This window comes from Prinia subflava, chromosome 1, assembly GCF_021018805.1.
Source record: "Prinia subflava isolate CZ2003 ecotype Zambia chromosome 1, Cam_Psub_1.2, whole genome shotgun sequence".
In the NCBI taxonomy this organism is placed as follows: domain Eukaryota; kingdom Metazoa; phylum Chordata; class Aves; order Passeriformes; family Cisticolidae; genus Prinia; species Prinia subflava.
In genome coordinates, this window is record NC_086247.1 from 53,451,518 (window position 1) to 53,473,179 (window position 21,662).

The window sequence follows — 21,662 nt, forward strand, 5'->3', positions numbered from 1 at the left end:
TGGGCACATCCTGGGAGAGGGGGAGGGAAGGAGGAGGCCTTTGTGCAGCAGAAACCCGAAGTGTAATGATACATTTCAATGTGCTTCAAAATGGACTTACCATGTTTCCTAGTGGACTAGACCACTACCAAGAGGTAAGGGAAAGGGCAACTTGTATCTTTCCAAAGTGACAAATTCCTGTGAGTTTACTTGTATTCCTAAAACTTCATTTGCTCAGATCCACCACATTTGTTTATTTCTCTCTGAGGAATTAACTTTTAATATAAAAACCCATGAGGTACACTGGTGTTAGAATGTGCTTGCTGAACATGTGTGGAGGGAGGTTGCTGATACATTCCAGCCAACAGGAACTGAAGTGTGAAAGAAAAAAAAAATGTTATACCTTTACCGGAAAAAGTTAACACAAAACCATGCCAACTTTGTATGGTAAACAGAAATGTTACATGATTAAAAGATAATGCTTAAATGGTGCATGCAAAGTAACTATTCCTCTGAGGGAGAATGAATAATTAAAAAAAAAAAATTATCAACACTATTACAACTGCAATACACTCCTACCCTGTTTCTGGCTATGCAAGCAACAGAACATATTTTTGAAGTGTTAAGCCAATTGCAGAATTCCTGTCTTAATCCTTGAAGAGGTCACAGATTAACCAGTTACAGTAATGACAATTTTTTTGCAGCTTCTAGTAGTGCATTGTTAATAGTTTATTCAGCCTGGTCACATTATTTTCCTCTGTGATGAACTTGTGTTATTATTAGATATCCTAATTCCAGTCACATTTTTTACTAATGGAAACATGCTGTAAGTTTCAGTGCAAACAAGTCATGTTAGAACACGGTGGCCAAGTACTTCAACCTCAGCAAGTGAGCTCCGGCTGGTTTTATGGCTGATGCCTGCCTTCCCCCTGCCTGCTATTTTGTATTGACCTCTCTCCAAACCAGGACCCTTTGATTCACATCCCTGGCTTTCCACTTCTGCTTCCTTAAACTCATGCTCTGAGTTCAAGAACTCTGTTCCCGTGACTCAAGCCTGTGAATTGTACTTCTGTGCAGGATCTGCACCCTTGGACATAGGCAGCAGAACTCTAGCAGAGAAGATTATAGAAGGGCTGTGAAAGGGATGATTACAGCAGATATTCACAATATTTTAAATTTATCACTTTTTAAGGCTGTGCTGCCTTTTCTTCTGAAAGAACAGCCTTTCTACTGCTTCTGTGCTTGGAACACATCTCAGTTCGAACTGCCAGGATTAGAAGGTTTTGGGTCTTGTAGAAGCCATGAGATGGCTTTGGTGGTTTTCTTTGATTTTCTTTGGGTTTGTGTGTGGTTCATGTCTGTGGTGATTTTACTTTTGTTGTTGTTTGCTTTTGCTTTGGACATATTTGAACCAGTATGAATTTTTGATTATGAAAAAAGTGGATTTTTCCTCTCGTAGATTTTTTGCACTCTACATACCAGGAATACAACTGTGGAAATGCATTGTGAAAACATCCTGGACAGCACTGAATTCGAAGTAGATCTGTTCACACACTCGTGTTTGACCTGTATGCTTCAGCATGCAAATGAAGCTTTCCAACTTGTGAACGTAAACCAGAACACAAGGAGTTCCACCTCAACACGAGAAAGAGCTTTACGCTGAAGGTGGCAGGGCACTGGGACAGGCTGTCCAGGGAGGTGTTGGAGTCTCCGTGTTTGGAGACATTCAAACCCCACCAGGAGTGAGTCCCCTGCTCTAGGTGACCCTGCCTTGGCGTGCGGGAGGACTGGACGGTCTCCGGAGGTTCCTTCAACACTAACGATTCTGGTTCTCAGCCTCATCCGGCTGATTCAGATGGCAAAAACGGAACAAAAACAAACCCGGGAATACAAACAACGTCACGTGAGTTATTCCGAATGAAGGTTTTGGGGTTTGGGGGTTTTTTGGTGATTTTTTTTTTTGTTTGTTTGTTTTTGGTGTGTTTTTTTTTGTTTGTTTTGTTTTGGTTGTTTGTTTGTTTTTGTTTTTCCAGTTCTAGGTAGGACAGAGGACAGCAGGGTCAGGCGGGATGTTCAGCGGCCCTTTCTCTGGAAGAGTTACTCACTGGCAGGGGATCCAAGCCTGGCCGGCCTGAAAGCACGTACCTGAAAGCACGTACACACGGCTGACATCACCCCCTGCCCACACCGCACGCAGCGCGCCGTGCCCGTTCCCTCGGGAACCGCCCGCGCCGCCGTTCCCGCCTAACGGCCGCGGGGCGCCGCCGGGGGCGGGGCTGGGCGGTGCCGCGCGCGCATCGCCCAATCAGCGCGGCCGCCGCCGCTCCCCGCGCTGCCTCCCTCCTCGCCTCCCGCCGCGGGCCGTGCCCGCCAATCGCCGGCCGCGCGTGCGGCGCCGCCATTGGCTGCGCGAGAGGCACCGCCAAAGTTTGGGAGGCGCACGCGGCGCCGCCGCGCACGCGCCCCTGGGCGCGCGGGGGGCGTGTCGGCCGCGCGGCCGTTTCCGTTGCGCGCCAGGGGAGCGAGCGGTGCCCGCCCGGCCGCTGGGGGGCGCTGCGGCGGCGGCGCGGGGCGGATCCTGAGTTTTGGCGGTCGGTCCGTCTGTCCGCCGGCGCTCCTGCTGCTCCTGGGACCCTCGGCAGGGGCAAGGCTCATCTCCCCCTCCTGTCTGGGCAAAAAGGCGGTCGCCGGCTTCCAGCCGCTCCCCCATCGCCGAACTGCGCGGCGGAGCGTGGCCGGTGAGCAGTCGGAGCGTTCCCGCCGCGGCCCGTGGTCACCCAGAGTTGGAATCGCCTCAGGTGCTCCCTGGAGGGGCCGCGGAGGGAGGAAGGCAGGCTCGGACTGCCTCGGTCCGGGCGGCTTTAAAGGCTAAATATAGGTTGGCGCGTCTGGCAGCGGCGCTTCTGTGACTCGCAGGAGCACCGCTCTTTTTGGGCGCTCCAAGAGGGCTGTGAAAGTGTGTCCCCCAAAAGTGTGGCTGGGAGAGCACTGGGAATGGTTCTGGGGCGCGTTTGTGGACAAAGCGGGTGGTTGCCCGGGAGTACTGGCAGCGCTGTGTGGGTGAAGCGCGTTGCCCTGTGTAAGTGTGGAGCTGTTCGGATCCTCCTTGCAGGTGCTGCCCCGCCGGGGCTGATGGTGCTGCCGGGCCGAGTGCCTTTGAGGCGGCGTGCGCAGGATGATGGAAGACTTCAGGAATATCGCCGACGAGACGTTCCCCAGCTACCTGGGCCACTCTTTGAACAGCAGCGCGAGTGTCATCTTTGAGAATGTCACCGTCTCCTCCAACCCCGGGTTACCTGTGGCGGCCTCCACACTTGTCAGGAGCCTGGCGGGCGGTGACAACAGGTGAGGGTCTCAGTAAGTGGCGCTCAGTAATATAAAAAAACCAGTTGAAACATTTAACTCTGGAGAGCAAAAATTAATTTCATCAATTACTTGGTCGGTGATAAATTTGACGATTTACCAGTCGGTTTCTCAGTAATCAGCAAACAGGATTGTCTGTATTACCAGTGTAAAATTTGCATTTAATTTGTAACTAGTACAATACTTAACAGTTACAAAAATTACCCTTCAAAAGTAATTTAATTTTGAGACTGTAACAGTCAAATCTCTTTTAACTCAGCCCTTCAGCTTACTATACTCAAGTTTGAACTTGTGTAGAGAATAATTTTTTTTATGTGTGTGTTCTCTGTTAACTGTTCACTGAAGTTACCTGAATCTGGCTCCTTTTAGAAAGTGTAAGAGCTAGTGTTATGTATAAGAATTAAAACTTGCTCAGCAAGGAGTACAGCAAAGAGTAACAATTTGAAGCCTTTGCACTTAACTGCTGTCCTGTTACTTAACAACAAGTAAGATGAGACTTTAATACCCTGTCTGTCCAGAAGTGTGTGTTCCAGAAGGACACTAGTAGCCACTAAAAATTGTAACATGGTGTTTCTCTAAAGAGCTACAGAGGACTGGAGAGGAGCACTGAGGATACATATGTGTATCTGTAAATACAGATTAGCTAAAATATTGAAATAAGTTAATTTACAGGAAATAAGTACTCATCAATATGAGTTTTTCCCCCCAGTTCTTTGGAAAACAGGAGCAGTGCATATGAGAATGACTGATGTGTGTTTTTCTGCCCCACATTTACAGGCTTCCTGATAATTGTGCATCCTATTTGGAAGGGAAACATTCACCTCTATCAGGATCTCCTCACAACAGTCAGTCACATCCTGAGCCAGTGGAAAGAGTTGCCCTCTGCTTTCGTGATGACATGTAAGTGAGGGAGTTAAAAATCTAATTCTGTCCTAAAATGCAGATACCGGTAAATTAGTATGTAGATTTATATGTACTATAAGGCTAATTGTGGGCTACTTCAGAACTGAGCTGCAGAGTTGAAAACAGCAGCTTTTGCTGCTGGCCTGCAGTAACTGGAGAGCTCAGCTGTGCATTGGCCTGTTAGCTTACAGTGTTTGGCAGCCTGGGCAGCTCTTCCTGCAAGAACAGCTCCTCCGTGTTTTCTGAAGAGGGGCAGTGCTCCACATGGAAGCCCCCTCTGCAGTGATTGATGCCACTTAGCCTGTGCAGCCCTTCATGAGCAGCATTCTGCTGTTTAATTGGACTAATTGGACTTCGTGTACATGACAGGAATGAATCTTCAGAAGGGATGTTTTCTAGACTGTGAGGTTTTGTTTTGTTGTCACACTAATTAAACATGTCCTAAGCATGATTATTTAATTGACTTACCTGAATGTGACCTGTATTTACCTAGTTTGCTTCACCTAATCTAGAATGAAGCTGATGTTTCTGGTTCATGTCATGTGTGTAAATAGCATTTTGCACTGATATAAATATGTTTTGGGGAAGTATCAGGCAGTTGGCATACAGAAAGGAGCAACAGTTTCTATTTTTGCCTTCCTTGCAGCCTCAGTGGTTGGTATTTCTTAGGGAATAATTAGTGTTAGTGATACCCTTGAGAGAGCATTGCTGAGTGGTGGAAGTGTTGGAAGCTGTTGCACAGGTTATTGTAACCAAGGCCAGATGTGCTGCTGTTGTGACAGAAACTGCGCTGTGTGCCTTTCTCACTGATAACATTGCACTCCAGGCAGTGTGTCTCTATCAAAACAAGGAAGGTAAGGTTTGAGAGGGAGTCGGTGTCTTGATTGTACTCAAGTAAGAGAACAAAACACAGAACATGAAATAGTTGTGGTTTAGACTTTCAAATGTTAGTTTCATTTATTTATCTAAAATATTGAAGCAAAAGTATGAAATTCTAACATCTGGCATGGTTAGTTTATAAGCCTGCGTGGACGTTCTGTAAAACCAGCAGTGAAGGATAACTTTCCTGCATAATTACAAAAGCTGTTATTTAACTACATGCATTTTCAGTAACTCATGTTCTTTATGATTTGGTCCCTTATATAGTGTTATAAAAGGCTTGATGATACTGTGGACTTGGCAAAATCTTGTCTAGTGTTTGACTTGGTCTCAAATGGATCATGGAACCTGGCCAGAGTAGACCCTTTTGTCCTTATACTTTTCCCTCTTTTTATAGAAATGAAAGAGAGGAACAAATAGGTAGAGAGGCATATTTAGCATGAAATTTCACTATTTGTTTCACAGTTTTGATTGTGAAACTGAAGTGCTTGTAATTTTGATATATGTTCTTTTATTGTAAAATGACATGTCTCTAGAAACTATCCTGTATTGGAAACAATTGACTGAGACAAAGCAATTGGAGAATTTGTCAACTCTTTGTCACGAGAGATGATGATCTGTGTAGCTCACTGATTTTTCATTGAAGTAATTCTCTTTCTAGGGAAATTGCTACGCAAATTGAAGAGCCTCAGCCACCTTGTGTTAATTTGAAAGAATCCCACTCAATACATGGAGAGCAAGCTCAGAATGTCCTTGAACATTCAAATTGTGGTCAAGGTACCTTACGTGAAGTTTTGCCACTTGAGCGATTGGAAGGTAATAAATTTTCAGAAAAATTGTGTGCTTGTTGTCACTTTAATTAGCTTTTTATGCTACACATATCTTCTTTTGACCCTTTCACTGTTTTATGGCAGATTATAAATGGGTTTTGAAAAAAAATCTCTTGGATTTGAGCAAACTGAAAACAGAGAAAGCATGTGTTTGACATGTTTTTGGACTTCTCAAAGTACAAAGCTATACAACAAGTGGATGAAAAGAATGTTTGTTGTATAGTACCATAAATAGAATACCAGTTGTAATCTGACTTAGTTCCAGGAACTTTGTGGAAGAAGCATATGTAGCTTGTTCTCTACATCCTATTTCAGTAAGTGTAAGGCTGCAAGGTTGTGTTTTAACTAGCATCTCTTCTCTTGCCCTATTCCAACCTGCAATAGATGTCGTTAATTGCTGCTGTAGGTGTTAGAAGCATACCCTTCTAGTGAGGTTAGGCATGAAAAAATAGTTTCGAATACTTGCTGTGAAAACTGTACTTTTTCTGAAGTCTGGGTAGAGTAGTGGAAGCAAAAGAATATTCCCAAACTTATTTTAATAGCGTGGCTACTGATATTAAGCTTGTCTGGGGTTTCTGCTATTGCCAGTTCTGTGAATAAATTCTACTCTTCCCTTAAAATTCAGTAAAAAGTCAGTAAGTGTATACTGTTAGACGTTATCCTTTTCCAAGCTGTGAGTATTTGTATAGGTTTTTGTGAAGTGTTAATAATTTTGACAGGTAATGTGTTCAATTAGAAACTACAGTGACCTGTAATATAAACAGCCCCTTATAAAAAACCACTTCTAACAGGGAAATGTTGGCTTCAGTTGTTTGATAATGTAGTCTTGAGGAAGTGGCAGTAACTGGCAACAAAATGATGGTGATGCTTTGGAAAGCTGAGACTGCCCAGTGTTTGGACTTGATAGTGGCCAGTCAGATTTGGTTACTTGATTTTAAACTTGGAAATTGTATTTTATTCACACCTATTACTTTTATTCACACCTATTAAGAATTACAAACCTTTTTTTGCTAAAATCTGTGTGTGCAAGTCTAAACTGTTCTCTGTCATGTGGGACTTGCAACTGGATTATGTTTCCATATAACACCCAGACAAGTAGAAGCTGCTTAAAATGATCCAAAGCAAGAATTGGTCCAGTAAGTTAAATGCAACAGTGGAACAGAGCACTTGTTCCTCCTTCTGCTAGTACAAACTGGGACTCCTGACTTTCTTGTGCTGCCTTGTGGAAATCCTTAAGGCAGTAAATATCTTTCATCATTTTTAGAGTTATAGCCCTGATGAAGCTCTGCCTTTTCAACAAGATCCTTTACATCATTGTCATAGGAGCGTACAAGGTTTAGTGTTGTGGTAATCTGAACGTTTGGGTTATTTCTATGGTGTACACCAAGACCTTCCAGAGGCTCAATTTAACCTTAGAGAATAGTCAACACTTGTTATGTTCTCATGTTATATTACTAAAATACTGCTTACACCACTTTGTTTCAGATTTGCCAACTGGAATATGTTTTCGCTCAGACATTAAGAACACCAAGGTAAAAGCTTTTCCAGATACAGTAAAATTAAATGTTTTCTAACATTAATCTTCTAATAGACTTATTTCTGTGAGAGGAGGCGGGAAGGAATGGTCTTTATTGTCTTATATTGTGTATACCTTAAGTTTATAAAGGTGCTGGTATGACTCACTTTGCTTTCATTTTGCAGATCATGTAATTAGTACTTTGTGAGCATGACTCCATGTAATCTTCCTCAGTTGTGAAAATTGTTTGCTCCTGGCCTCTGCTGTCTTATAGTTCTTTGTCAGCGTAAGGACCTTGCATTTTATCCAAGCTGTAGTCTATCTTGGTGAAGCATCTTTTGAGAAATTTTTTGTGGTGCTTGTGGAGGTTGGAGTAGACAATCCAGAGCTAGCAAATAGCTTCCAATATTGAGAGGTAGGGGGGTTATGCTTCACCTGTTTTTATCTACTGTGTTGGAGATGCTAACAGTTTTGGGCACAGAGATACAATGCAAACAGGAATGGAAGGTATCGTGTTCCTTGTAGAAAACACATCAGGCTGCAGCCAAATGCTGTCCAATACATACTCCTTAATGTGTCAGATAGTATTTTGATTTAGTTTTCTGTCATTTGATTTTTGTAGGGGCCACAGTGGTCATTGAGTTGCAGTTGAATGCTTGTAGACTGTCTTCTGAGAACCATAATTCATTTTCCTTTCAAAATCTTTACTTTCTGAAATTGGACATTTTTTGTTGTGTGTCAAAGACGATCTGTTCATCACAAAGAATGTGAGACTAAGCCCATACCAGACATAACATCATACTGTTTTTAAAAATCATTTGGTTATAGAAAAGATAGAGTATTTGGTGTTAGCTGGATTCAACTGAAATATTCCTTTTTGAGTAATTCAGTGTCCTCAGTTTTGGAGAAATTTCCAACAAAGGTTGGATCTGTGTGTACAATTTCTGAAGAAGCTCTGTTTTAAGAGCATAGGAAACAGCATAGGAAACTATAAAGACATGTCTTTGTACATTTAAGTTGGGATTGCAGCTCGATGAATGCTGGAGGACAGTTTTTTTAAGTGTAAACTCTTTAATGCAACATTTCACTTCTTTATTTTGAGGTCTCTTAAGTTTGGTGTCCTTCAGATGCTTCTTTGTTCTTCCTTTTTTATGATTCCCGTGTTTCTTGCATGTGTCCATTCTGGAAGCTAGCAGGCAAAGTGCATTGGGACTAGAGTGTTTCCTGGGATAGGTTAAAAAAGCGCATGCGGAGTTTGACAATGTTATTAACCTCAGTAATTATTTTTTGTTAACTGAATTCATACAATAGTTAGTAAATTCTAGAAATGTTTCTGTATGGGTTTTTTGCAGGTTGGTCCATCTGAACCTTCCGAAAAGCTGATAGATGATGCTGTGTCAAGTGTCCATCTTAGCAATAGCCTTTCAAGTTTTCTGGAGAATGAGAAACTCTCATCTCTTCTAAGCTCAGATGAAGATTGCACTGGTAGGTGTGTTTATAACTCCTGGTAGCTGAGTCTGTAACTCTGACTCAGTGTTATTGCATACTTGAGAAAAAAGATTCCGTTTTACTTAAATATTTAACATCGGATTGTGCTTGATAAAAAAGTAGTATAACAATATTAAAGAAAACTGATTTTTGGAAAACTGACTATTTCTAAATTGTAACAGGAGTAGATGGGTATGGAATTTGTCAGAGAAAGCACAATTGGAATTTTAACCTAAAAAATTAAACAACAGTCCTCAGTTACTGTGAATCAAAGATATAGGTGGCAACATTGGCATTGACTTAATAAAGTGGCTGCTCTACCTACATTTTCAGGTTAGTAGAGATGAAATTCTGTGGTGCAGGGCACACCCATGCAATTAGAAAGGACTTTTACTTGAGTTTGAGTTCAGCTCTCTTTAGGTGCTGCATGTGTGGGGTGACATCCAAGCTGGCAGTCTAGTTTACCTGCAGGCATAAGGGTGAGAGCATGAGTTCTGTACCACTGAGAGTTTTGTGCCCTTCCAGTGGCTGCTGCGGAAGGACAAACGTGCTCTTTTTCATTAGTGCAGCTGCCTTTGCCCATGGCATGAGGGATAGGTTTACTGTGGTGAGATGAAGTACCCTTGCTGTAAAGTAGGGCTGCTGCATTTCTCCCATGGCATCTACAGATGTCATGACTGCCTTTTGAAGTTGCCTTGTTCTTTCTCGTTGCATAACTTCACTTGAAAGTTAAGCACATAAGAATTAAGTTAATAGTTTGCTGAGTAGAAATACTGGGGGTTTTTTTTCACTCAAGAGGATGAATTTACTTTTAATTGCCCTCTGAGGAACTGGTAGCTGTCAGCTGGAAATATTTAACTGTTCAGGGTTCCAGTATTGGTGAAGCTAACTGATCTTTTTATTTTTATCATGCATTTCAGTATTCAGTTTAAATTATGGAATTGTTTTGATAGTATGTCAGGGGACATAAAATGTCTATTAAAAGTGAAAGGATATTTTCTTCTCTTTCATAGATGATGATATTGATGATGGAGAGTTCTTTGATAACCAGCTAGAAGCATATTTTGAGCAGCTGATACAACCAGAAATGATAAGAGACACCAGTCTGCAGAAACTCTCAGAATGCTGTGCAGCACTGAAGCTTTCTGAAAATGTAGGTTTAAAGTTCAAAGCTCAGCATGTCCAATGGCTCTTAAATATGTTAAACATTCAGTGATTATATTTGTTGATATTCTTAAACAGAGTTTGTTTTAACTGGTTTTTTGGTTTCAATTTTTGTTTCTACAGCTGTTAAAACAACATGCTGCCACTTCTTTTTTATCACACGAGTTTACAATCTTTTTAATCACTTTTTTTTTTTCATCTTGGATAGCAATGTCCAAGATGTTATTAAGTGTATAGCAACACAGAGACTTGCCTTTCCAGGAGACTCAATAATTCTCTTAAATAATTGTTAAATGTGTGGAAGTTAAATGTAGGGCAGCAACGGTCTGGCTTGTGGTTTGCCTTTGAGCAACAGCTAGCTCCATTCCAAGCAGGCTGCCAGGGATTAAGTGCCTTCCCATTTTCTTGGCTTTGCAACAATCGATGTGATCCTGGCAGTCTCGTGCTTGACCAGAGTGGAAAAGTGTGACTGATTTAAACAGTTAAACTGCAGCTTCTGAAATCTCAGAAATTTCCCAACCGACATCAGAGTTTCCAGGCTGTGTGGGAAGTGATGTTAACCCTGTATAAGTAGTTTGGGTAGGCTGCAATTTGTTACAGCAGTGCATGAAGGAAGGGATAAGTGGTTTTAAGAGTGAGAATAACAGAGCTCTGCTCTCAGGGCTTCTCTGTGCAAGGTGTCCCTGCTTCACTACCTTGTAGATAGACAAGGGTAGGTACAAAGGGCTCTTAGTCTGATTTGGAGACTAAGGGTTAGCCAGAAGGGGAAGGAGAACAACACAGAACCCACGTTAAAGGGAGTGAGAGGATGTAGTAGGAATAAGGAGAGATCTTCCCATCTTCTTGCTTTGTATGCCCTTGCAGGCATATGCCTGGATTGGCATAGCCAGGAACTTGGTGCCAGAGGCTAACTAGAGGTGCTGGCTATGGCAGTGTCATTTGAGTGAACAAAGTATCATTAATCTCTTTTCTACTAGAGAAGTTTTTAACATTCTAAAAGGCACTGTAGTGGTGGATGTTTTTTTTTCCTTTAGTATATCTATTCTAGTGGAACCTAAATATTTTACATTTTTTATTTAAAGGAGAACTTTCAGGATCCTGCTAGTTACGGGGCTGTGACTGGAATAGACTCTGGAAATGCTAGTGATGAAGATTCACAAAATGAAGGGAGAACTGGATGTGCTGTGCGAAGAGAAATGCTGCCCAGAGCAGGACAGCAAATGGTATGAAATTGCCATTTAAATTCCTGTCTTTCATGTAGAGTAAGACTGTAGTAGAAGGTGGCAGGGTGTTTGAAAACTTGTTAGATCTTCAGCTAACCACGCAACTTTCCTTTACAAAAAATTAACAATACCACTTTGGTTATAGGTGTGTTTTTCAAACATAGTCAGCTTGGACTATTTTGTATCTAGAACTTTTAGTACATGCAGTTCAAACTGTGCTTCTGACATTTTTCCAATGATGATTATTTTCAAAGGATTCCACACGTGCTGGGGGTGCACTGGATTCCCGCAGAGCTGTGGAGCTGCGATTAGACTCCCTGTATCTCCAGTGCATGGACAGCCAGAAAGCTGATGCCTCAGATGTCCTTCCAAAGCAAGAAGTAGAGCCCTCTGTCTGTCAGGCTGCTGCTTCTGATGCAGAAGTGCTACACACAGCACGAGGATTTTTGGGACATGACACCACTCCAGAAGTTCTTAGTGCGAATGCACCTGAGGCAGATGCAACTCAGTGTGAAGTTGGTCTTCCTGATACTTATCTGTCCCCAGCTGGGGACAGCTGTGAGAACTTAAGTTTGACTGCAACAGACAAAGGTAGGATACTTTACATACAACCTGTCTTTACATTAAACCTGTGTATGCAACCGTGACTGTACTCTGTTGCATGGAAAAAGAGATAAAATTGTAAGCTAGGCATTTTTATTTAATTGTAGGAGTTGGTAATAAAAACCAATGTAGCATGAATTAATTCTGACTTGCTTTTTGTTTTCAGAAACACTGATTGTTGTATGTTGCACTTAAGTTACTTATTTGCTGATTAACTGAGTTTAAGCTAGCAGTTGCTGGCAGCAACTTGAGCTAGCAACAACTTTTGCCATATCCCTTTTTATTTTAATCCATAATGTAGCATTTGTTGTATCTTTTAGGTGATTTACCACACAGCATTGTCTATCAAAATGAGGAGGGCAAATGGGTGACTGATCTTGCATATTATACTGCATTTGATGAACAACAAGATTTAAATATGTCTGAAGATGCTCAAAGAAACGAGGAGTTCATTACTGGCCGTATGTAATCATGGTTTTTTTAGTTAACTCTTGTTTTCTGTAATGTTAAGTAAACGTTCTTCCCTTTTTTTACTTCAACAAATCAGTATTTGGTGTTGCAAAGCCTCCAGGATTTACATACTAGATATTATTTGAAAGCTGGTGCTGATAGTAGTCTGTAGTGTTATCATTATTTATAGTTCATAGCTTTTTTCTGTGTTTCCTACTCTTGCCATGAGGGGTATTTTAAAACAAAACAAAAAGCATTCTAACATTTGCCATTGGTACCTACTGTATGAGCTAAAGCAATTCCTCTAGTTTCACAGTTTTTCCTTTGGACTTTAATGATTATCTTTTCTTGCAAGAAAAGGAGAAGAAGAGTAATTTTGTGATGCATGATGCTTGTAAGAGAGGAAATAATTATCCATGAGGAATTACTACAAAATCAAATATAACCTGTGAATATAGTGTCAAAATTTGAGAGACTTGAAAGTGTTGAATTGGCTGCCTGCTGATTTTTTTTGTGAAGTCCCTTGGGAATGTCTGGATGCTGAAAAATGGTACTGGTACTGAAAAATGTTGGAGCCTATTGAGGGACTTTGGGACTCTAATCTTCCCTTGAATTCCAGGCTTTTTGAACCTTTGTTTACTTAAAATGTTGTTTATTATCCTTAAACTATGTCAGACTGATCTTCATGAGAGTGTATATTTGTCATACGGGCTTGTATAATACACATGTAGTCCCACAGACAAATTGATTCCTTAGCACCAAAATGTCATCTGCTCATCTGTTTCAGGAGAGATTCAAGCAATGTGTGCAACAGCATTTCTCCTAATCTCTTCTGGCTTCTAAAGCTGACATGTAGATGGGCTAATGTATTCTCAAGTTGTGCATGGTCCACTCAAGGTTCTTCTTTCTTTCAAAGCAAATGCTGTCTAACACTGTTGATTTTGACTGGTTGAGATAATGTTTTTCAACACTGTAGTGGTTTTCTGGTGGTTCAAGTAAATATCACATAATTTGGGGCACACTTTGCCATCTACTGTGTCTTTAAGGTAGAACTCTTCCATGATTTTTCAAAAGCCATTGTATTTCAGACATCTTCTGAATCTTAGGCTTGAGTTTTTGAGTGATTACAATATTTGACGGTTGTAAATTTTTCCAAGGCTACTTAGATTTTTCCACCTGATAGATTTTTAAACACTTCTGCTTTCAAAGTCAATGGGCTTACCTCTTTGCATGGTAGATGATAACACACTGACAGATTCCATGTGGTTGCCATTTTTCTGGCTGCTAGTCTGCTTATCTGTCTGCAGTGGTGTTTGACCGCGGAAGAAATTTTATTTGTAAGGACAGAAAGGACATGTTACAGCTGATTCTTTGGAGTCTCATTTATGACGGGTTTCTCTGTCAGCAAACTGTGCACACAGTGTCTTCTTGTTTGGAGTAGTGCAGGAGTGCTCACTTGACAGTGTTGGTGCTTCAGAAAGTCTCTGGAGACTGTAGGGCTCATGTAGAAGATAAAGAACTACTGACTGAGAGTTCAGCTGGATATAACAATGTGTCATTGATAGTGCCAGGTTGCCTTTAGGAGATGAACTTGGATTGCTCAATAAAGACGTATTCCAACTTTGTTTCTTTCCTCAGAAGTGTGTATTGCAACTTTCCACCAGTAATTTCATGAACAGCAGCTTACAAGTTTGCATCCATTCTTGGCTTTTGCCCTGTGCCCTCCATGCCTAGGGATGCTCTGTGTACAAGGCCGTGTATTTTTGAAGTTTTGATGAGCTTAATGATACATTAACATGGCAATCAGGTGGTAGAGTAGTATCTCTTGATCAGTTTTTCACAACATTTTGGTGAAGGGATTCTTAAGTGTTAGTTCTGTAGATGGTAATTATGAAAATAGTCCAGGCATTTGAATGTCAGATTGAGTTATTAGGCCTGCTAATTTGCATGGGTTTTTCATGAACCGGTACAAGCCAGTATCTTTCTTTTGGTCCAATTCAAAGCTACCTTCTCGATGGAAAAAGTTTCCAACCCCAAATACAGTAAAGGTCTGATCCGAGTTAGCCGTATGATGCTTGGTTCTAGCTAGTGTGGGTATCATCACCTATAAAAAGTTATAGTTAGGTTGGGGCTAAGGCTGTTAGAAACTTTCATTATTCACCACTAAATGCTGGTTTTACTTTGGCTTCTGAAGATACAACAAATACTCCTTTAAAACTAATTTCATATAACTTTTCTCACTGAAAAGGGATTGAATAACTCCTAGTGTGTCTGTCAGACTGTCTCAGGTCTAGAGTTGTATGTGCAATAACTTTCTATCAAATTGAGTTTAATGATGACAGATAGTGATTACAATATTTAGTAACTTTTGTCTTATTTTAATAAATGTTCTCTTTGGTTTGAAGCTGAAGCAGCAGCTATGATTGCACAAGACCAGGAAGAATTTGAGAAAGCACACAGGCTGTTGCAGGTAACTAATAACGTCAATGTAAACAAAATTGTTTTCTAATTTATTTATGAGTTGCAACTTCTGAAATCTCTTTGTTTGCAGGCAGGAAAAATAGGCAGTCCAAATGCATCTGAATTAGCAAATACTTCATGGAAATCTGCTAATAGCTTCATTCTGCAGAGAACATCTGATCTTCCTAAAGATGCCAGCTATTTACGTTTGTCTTTGGGGGAGTTCTTTGGTCAGAGATCAGAAGCTCTTGGATGTCTGGGTGGAGGCAGTGATGTGAAACGGGTAGGTATCTAAATGCTAGTGTGGAAAAGACAAGACAAGCAACAACCAGCACTAGTTTTGTTATTTTGCAACCAGTTCTTTCTCAGATCTAATTTTCTAAGTTGATTTAGGAAGGAAATTCTCTGTGTGCTACAGATGTGGGTTGACTGGTTTCCTACTGGAATTTCTGATGTGAAGTGCTGGCTGCTCTTATTGTTGAATGCTGGTCTTTGCCTTTTGGTCAGGAACTAATTATGTGTAGGATTAGAGGGAGAAAGTATGCCATATACAGGAGGCTTTTTGGAGCTCCCAGCAAATTATCTACACAGTTGAGTGAAGTGGTGCTCAGACAAGGGTATTTGAACAGTGAGGGCTCCTCTGAATAGCTATTGATGGTTGATGTGCTATCTGGGCAGTGCCCAACTTCAGTAAAATGTAATCATCTAGATTCTGACTTACCAACATCTGTATACTTCTTGCATCTCTTGGATACCTGGCACTTCTCTCTTTTGCTCCTGGTAGACAGGATCTCATCTGTGTTTCAGATTAAAAAAAATGGAGAAGTGTGTACAATGGGAAGAAGTCACACATGCTTGTGTAATTCACTTGTGTCATGAGGAATTGTTGGAGTTGACAGAATTAGAGTCTGTCCTAAGCATTTCGAGGCTTAGCGGCAGACCGTGCCTCCAGGCAGAGATGATGTGAGCATATGTACTTGATTTTCTTGATTTTGAGTAACTGGTATAAGTAAGTTGTGTCCTGGTTTCAGTTGGGATAGAGTTAGTTTTCTTTGTAGCAGTTAGTACAGTGCTGTGGTTTGGGTTTAGTATGAGAATAATGTTGATAACACACTGATGTTGTGGTTGTTGCTAAGTAGTGCTTACTCTAAATCAAGGGCTTTGGAGTGCCTCGTGCACTGCCAGTGAAGCAGGTGTGCAAGGAGCTCGGAGCAGGGCCAGGACAGCTGACCCAAACTGGCCAAAGGGGTATTCTGTATCACAGAACATCCTGCTCAGTCTGTAAACTGGGGGGAGCTGGCTGGCAGCCATAGATCACTGCTCAGGGACAGGCTGGGTACTGTTCTGTGGCCAGTGAGCAATTGTGTTCTGTACTAATTGTTTCTGTTGTGTGTTATTCTTCTCTCCCTCCTTTTCATTACCAGTATTATAGTTATAATTTATATCTTATGTCAGTTATTAAACTGGTCTTATCTTAACCCATGAGGTTTACCTTTCTTTCCAGTTCTTTCTGTCAGGAGGAAGTAGGGAATGAGCAAACGAAAATGTATGCTACTTAGTCACTAGCTGGGGTTCATCTGTGCCTGTTGTTAGTTTATTCTGTGTATGTATGGGAAGTGCAGTGTATGTGTTTAGAGTTGGCATTTGCAATGCTAGGAGGCACATGTTATTTCTTAGTGGTATGAGAAGTATATCGAGCAGGCACTGTGGGCCAAAACTGCTTTGCAAGTGCATTGAACCTATTTGTTAATTATTAAATTTACTCATGCTGTATTCTGGGATATTTTTTATAGCCATCTTTTGGTTACTATATTACATCCCCGAAGAAAAGGCCACCTGTGTCTTTGCTAAGGCAGTCTGAGTCATCAGGAGGTGACATTGGCCACGAGATTTCACAGTTGCCTGAGGAGGTGTTTTCAGGTAGTTATGGAACAGCTCTTTTTTTCTATGGGGCATTAAGGGAGCATGTGTATCCCAAGAATGCAGGTTTTTAGACAATTTCCTTACTGTAAATTAATTCCTTTGTTGTTGTTGTTTTTGTTGTTAGGTGATTTAGAAGCACAAACAAGAGAACATGAAAATTTTACCAGCTCTGAAGGTTCAGGGCATAGGATGGATTCTACTGGTGGAATACACAAAAACATTATTACAGAAGCTGCTACCAAAAGTAAAGCAAAGGTATTTCTCTTGTATTTTTCCTTTAAAGTGCAACTATGAACCGAAACAAAATTCAAATTATTCCAATTATTATTGTTCCTTGAATACAGCTAAATTTAGACTTTCATACCAGCTCACTGCTTTTTATATTGATCATTTAAATCCTAGTAGATGCCCGTTTCTTAGGATAGTTTAATTGGAATGGTATGACCTTTTAGTAAGTCAGGTGTTACTATACCATCGAATTTTCCCTTTTCTTCCAACTTTACTTTTGGGATTGCTCAGTCTGTCAGCCCATAGTTTTTCAGAGACTCGTAGGCTGTTGACCTTCTGTGATCAAGTTTCTGAATTTCACCTGTCTCTTCCCCTTCTATTTTTTTAATGAAACAACTTACCTTTAGCATTGGAATCAAATTTTTTAGTTCATAGAATTTAAGAATGTGAATGTGGTGCAAGTCTGACAAAAGTGTCTTTTTAGATTGGTAGTGTTTAATACCGACCTTCCCTGCCTGTGTCACCTCCCTGAGCCTTCTGGCATTGCTCCTCCTGATGCTGGCTGGGATGCTGTGGAGCTTCATTGCCTGGCTTGTGGTCAACTTCCTGTCTACCAGGACCCTCAAATTCTTTTCTGCCAAGCTGCTTTCCAGCTGCTTGGCCCAGGGCCTGTACAGGGGCCTGGGGTTGTTCCTTCTTGGGCTGGTCTTGGCATTTCCTTTGAACTTCTCAGCCCATCTTTCTGTCCTGTTGAGGTCCCTCTGAATGACAGCTGACTCTCCTGGCACATCAGCCACACCTCCCAATTTTGTATGATGATGGAACTTGCTGCAGGTGCACTCTGCCCCATCATGCACATCATTAATGAAGTTACTGAGCAGAACTGGCCCCTGTGTTGATCCCCAGGATACTCTAGCAGTGAGTGGCTGGCCTGCTGATGGACGTGGTGCTGCTGGGCTACCCTTTGAGCCTGCCAGTTCAGCTTGTTTCCAGTCCACTCATGGTGTGTGTGTCTGCTCCATGCTTTGTCTGGCTTTCAGTGAGGCTGTTGTGAGGTCATGCATGCACAGCTACAGGGGGACAGGTGTTTTCAGTTCTTCCTGAGTCTGTGTCCATCTGGGAGAGACAGAAAGAAACTGGACTCTGGACATAACTGTCTACCTACTCTATGCCCTTTGCTAAGAATAGCCAATGTGAAAACAAAAGAAGAAATCAGACTTGAATGATAGAAGAAGCTGTAGGAATAGCTGTGTCTTCTCTCTGTAGAGGCAGATGATTTAAAGTTAACTGGGAAGTTACTATATGTTTGGTCATGGTAATTTCTCTGCTATTTGTCCCTCACAGGGTTTTACTCCCAGTTCTTTCAACTGAGCTAAATAAAGCATTTTAGGATTTTAAAAGTTTCACAGGAACTAGGGCTTCCTAGTAGGCAATACTTATTTAACCTAGAAAAGCCTTTGTGAAGTAGATTTTAAAAATCAGGAGAATAAGAATAATGTCCATTGCAGTGTTCCTTCTAGACAGGTGTTTAAAAATGCGTCAATGGAGAATGTTAATATATTGCCATATCCTGAAATGCAAAGAAGAAACAAAACACTAAACAAAAATTTTCTTACTGTAGTGCTTAACTCATTTTGTTTTGTTGTAGGATGAAATTCAGAAAGACAAGTCTGAGAGTGGCTTGTCTAATCATTCTGACTCTGTCTTGAGCATCAGCACAATTGCAAATGCTATTGCTAATGCTTCCTCCAGCGCTGAACCTTCCCAGCTAGCTGCTATGATGATGGCACTCTCCAATAAAAGTAAAAGGACACGTGGCCTTCCTGGAGTTGTTAAAGAGGCTGAACTCTCTGCCAGTGAGGTATTATCCAGGAATGAGGAAAATAGTGCATTTGATATGGAAAAATACCTCAAAAAAACAGAAGAGAACAGATGTGAAAGTGAATACGAGAGCATTGTGAAACATGAAGCATCTGTCCAGAACCTTACATCTGATACCCTTTTACTGGGTAAAGACAAATATAAGGATGCTCTTGCAGAAGACTTCATGAATAATCAGAGCAAACAGCAAAGAATAGAGAAGCGACTGCTTGATTATCTTAATGAAGAAAGTGACAGTCAGAATTTTTCTGGTCTGTCTGGTATTCCCAGCCACGGAGACGTAGTTGCAGATAATGTTCAGTATTCAGAAAAGCTGTCAGATTTGGTAAATAGTAAACATTTACAGTCAATAGATGCTGATACTAGGTCAGAAACACTTAATGGAAATGAAGCTCACAGATGTGGAATTCTCTCAGCAGCAAAAATGGAAGTGGCACAGCGAAATCTGCTTGCATACCAGAACAGCAATCTCACTAATACATGTGGTATAGGGGAAGATAGAGAAACAGTAGATCAAGCAGCAAATGCTGTTCCTGAACCATGTAATGGTTTGGTGGAGGGAAGTGCAGGAAATGCTCCATCCCTCAGCAACCTAAAACCTGCCGAGCAATCTCGTAAATATGTCTCAGTGAGTCCTATAACAGCCAAGCATGTGCAGAAATTGGGCAATGATGAGAGGACGCAAAATACAGAGAAGAGAAACAAGGATGCCAGTACTCATTGTGGTGGGAATGCAAAACATGTAACTTTTAAGAATCTCTCCCCAACTTCCCAGAATAGTACTGGTAAGTAAACCTATATAAATGCAATTATTTGTTGAAAAAGCTTTTCTTGACAGTAAGCTTGTTTTCTGTCCTCAAATAAATATGATGCTTACATTTTTTGTTTGCCAGAGCGTAAACCCATTCTACCTGAATGTGACTTGAATCTGGAGGATGAGCAGTATAGCTTCAGACCTTCAACTTCACCTCTGATTCACTCTTCTCCTAGTGACACTTCTGGAACAGCGTTTTCAGGGTAAATTTCTTGGTGCAGGTTATAAGAATTAGTGCTTCATGAGGATTATTGAGGGATCATGTGTTAGTTTGAATGTTGACTGTGATCTAGATTTATAGATGATCTTTATTAGACTAAGACTTCATTATATGCTAAGCTCAACCTTCTATAGACCAATGAAGATGTGTCTTTTAAACTTAGAAGTATCTCACTCCATTTGAGGGAGTGGGTAGAAATATTTGTATTGCTTTTGACTGTTTCATATTTTGATACATACTTGTGTCCATGGTTTAAGGTTTCTTTAGCAACTGAAAGAGCAGTGTTTCTTAAATGGGCTCCCATAACAGTGTCATAAGATTTCAACTACATTAGTTCTATAGTCTTAAACACGAGCATGGCCAGTAGCTAAGGGTTATGGGCAGTCTCATAAGAAGATGGGGCAACTGATTTCCCTGACTTAACTTTTAAGTTCACTGTTTGGTATTTAATCACAGTTTGTGTTTGTATGTGTTATTAGAATTACAGGCTGTCTGGCATTTCTCAGAAGTTAGTATGTGCAGGAGTAGATGCATTTTTGCAGGCATGTTGTGTAGCTATTAGGATTTCCAGTTAAAATTGTCAGTGACTTTAACTGTTGTCATGTTAGCTTTTCTTGTTGAGCAAAGTGCTGAGAGATGCAGTGTTTTCAGGTATTTGAAATGAAAAATATCTCAGCAGTGAATAGGAAACTAATGTGTGATGCCTAGGAGGGTAAATGATTTCATTTGACATTTAAAAAAGTCAGATAGATACAAGGATATTGATTTGCTTCTTTTAATCAATGGTGTTGTTTCTGTGGCCTTAGCATCTGAGTTCAGTTGTGGAACTCTCATGCTTTACCTATATGGATTTATGTAGAATGAAAATGTGGTTTATGTACACCAGAGCCAGAACTTGTAAAGGTTAATTGAGAGCTTATTTCTCGTTTCTACTGACTGCATTTAACAGAACAGCTAAGTAAGTTGACTTTTAGAATATTACAGGTAATGTGTAACATGGATTTTCTTGAGGGCAGCATTAAAAATATGTATTTCAATACTGACATATTTTGAATCTCTTTTTCAGATCTGAAATGGACTTTATTTGCCCAGCATATTGTCAGGAATCTCCTTGCAAAGAGAATGTGCTGCCTCAGTCTGTTTACTCAAGTCCAAGCATGAGCAGGTTAACCTATGTCTCTGCATCTGGCAGTACTCGTAAGAACTCAGCAGCGATACCTAATCCAGGGACATGCTGGGTAAGAAACACAGAACAAGCACCTCCTCTTTGCCCCTAAACCAAAATTTACAGGTCAAAGTAATTCTAAATTAGAAAGGATTTAAGGGTTTTCAAAAGGTTTAGGATATGCTGTGCATAGGGAAAAGATATTCTTCTTTTCAGCTTCTAAGTTTTTCAGGAATTTGAATTTTGGTATCAACTGTGCTGAATGCACACACTCTAATAAATACAAACATAGCAAAACAATCAAACAACTAGGAACTTCTGAAAAAGTTAGAGTTGATGTATTTTTTTCCTTTTATTCTTTTCCATAGTTTCTCTCTAAGTCATTCTGTTCTTGGAATAGTGAGGGATTCCAGCAGTATTTTGCAGGATCTGTATTGCTTTCATCACACCTGAGGCTCCCTTGCTGTTCAGCCTCAGCTGTTAGGAGAATACATTTCCTGGTTTGTTTTTTTTTTCTGGAGAAATGTATATAAATACATAATGTAGCTTGTACTACTTTTTTTCAGGACTGAA

General features: G+C 40.8%; 1 protein-coding gene across 2 annotated transcripts in view; it reads left to right on the top strand.

Annotated features, from left to right (window-relative positions):
- Window positions 1-2,502: 2,502 nt before the first annotated feature.
- The window catches only part of CEP192 (centrosomal protein 192), a 58,058-nt gene continuing 38,898 nt past the window's right edge, over window positions 2,503-21,662 (top strand). Inside the window, exons 1-17 of one of the 2 annotated variants that reach the window (XM_063397018.1) lie at window positions 2,503-2,717; window positions 3,092-3,324; window positions 4,120-4,242; window positions 5,786-5,940; window positions 7,440-7,486; window positions 8,823-8,955; window positions 9,972-10,111; window positions 11,205-11,345; window positions 11,600-11,936; window positions 12,269-12,409; window positions 14,804-14,868; window positions 14,950-15,141; window positions 16,652-16,778; window positions 16,906-17,036; window positions 18,658-19,675; window positions 19,784-19,907; window positions 20,991-21,162. In XM_063397018.1, the coding sequence (XP_063253088.1) occupies window positions 3,155-3,324; window positions 4,120-4,242; window positions 5,786-5,940; window positions 7,440-7,486; window positions 8,823-8,955; window positions 9,972-10,111; window positions 11,205-11,345; window positions 11,600-11,936; window positions 12,269-12,409; window positions 14,804-14,868; window positions 14,950-15,141; window positions 16,652-16,778; window positions 16,906-17,036; window positions 18,658-19,675; window positions 19,784-19,907; window positions 20,991-21,162 (3,216 nt within the window). In that variant the 5' untranslated portion in view covers window positions 2,503-2,717; window positions 3,092-3,154. The remainder of the gene's footprint in view (window positions 2,718-3,091; window positions 3,325-4,119; window positions 4,243-5,785; window positions 5,941-7,439; window positions 7,487-8,822; window positions 8,956-9,971; window positions 10,112-11,204; window positions 11,346-11,599; window positions 11,937-12,268; window positions 12,410-14,803; window positions 14,869-14,949; window positions 15,142-16,651; window positions 16,779-16,905; window positions 17,037-18,657; window positions 19,676-19,783; window positions 19,908-20,990; window positions 21,163-21,662) is intronic. The other variant, XM_063397027.1, reaches the window with a different exon arrangement.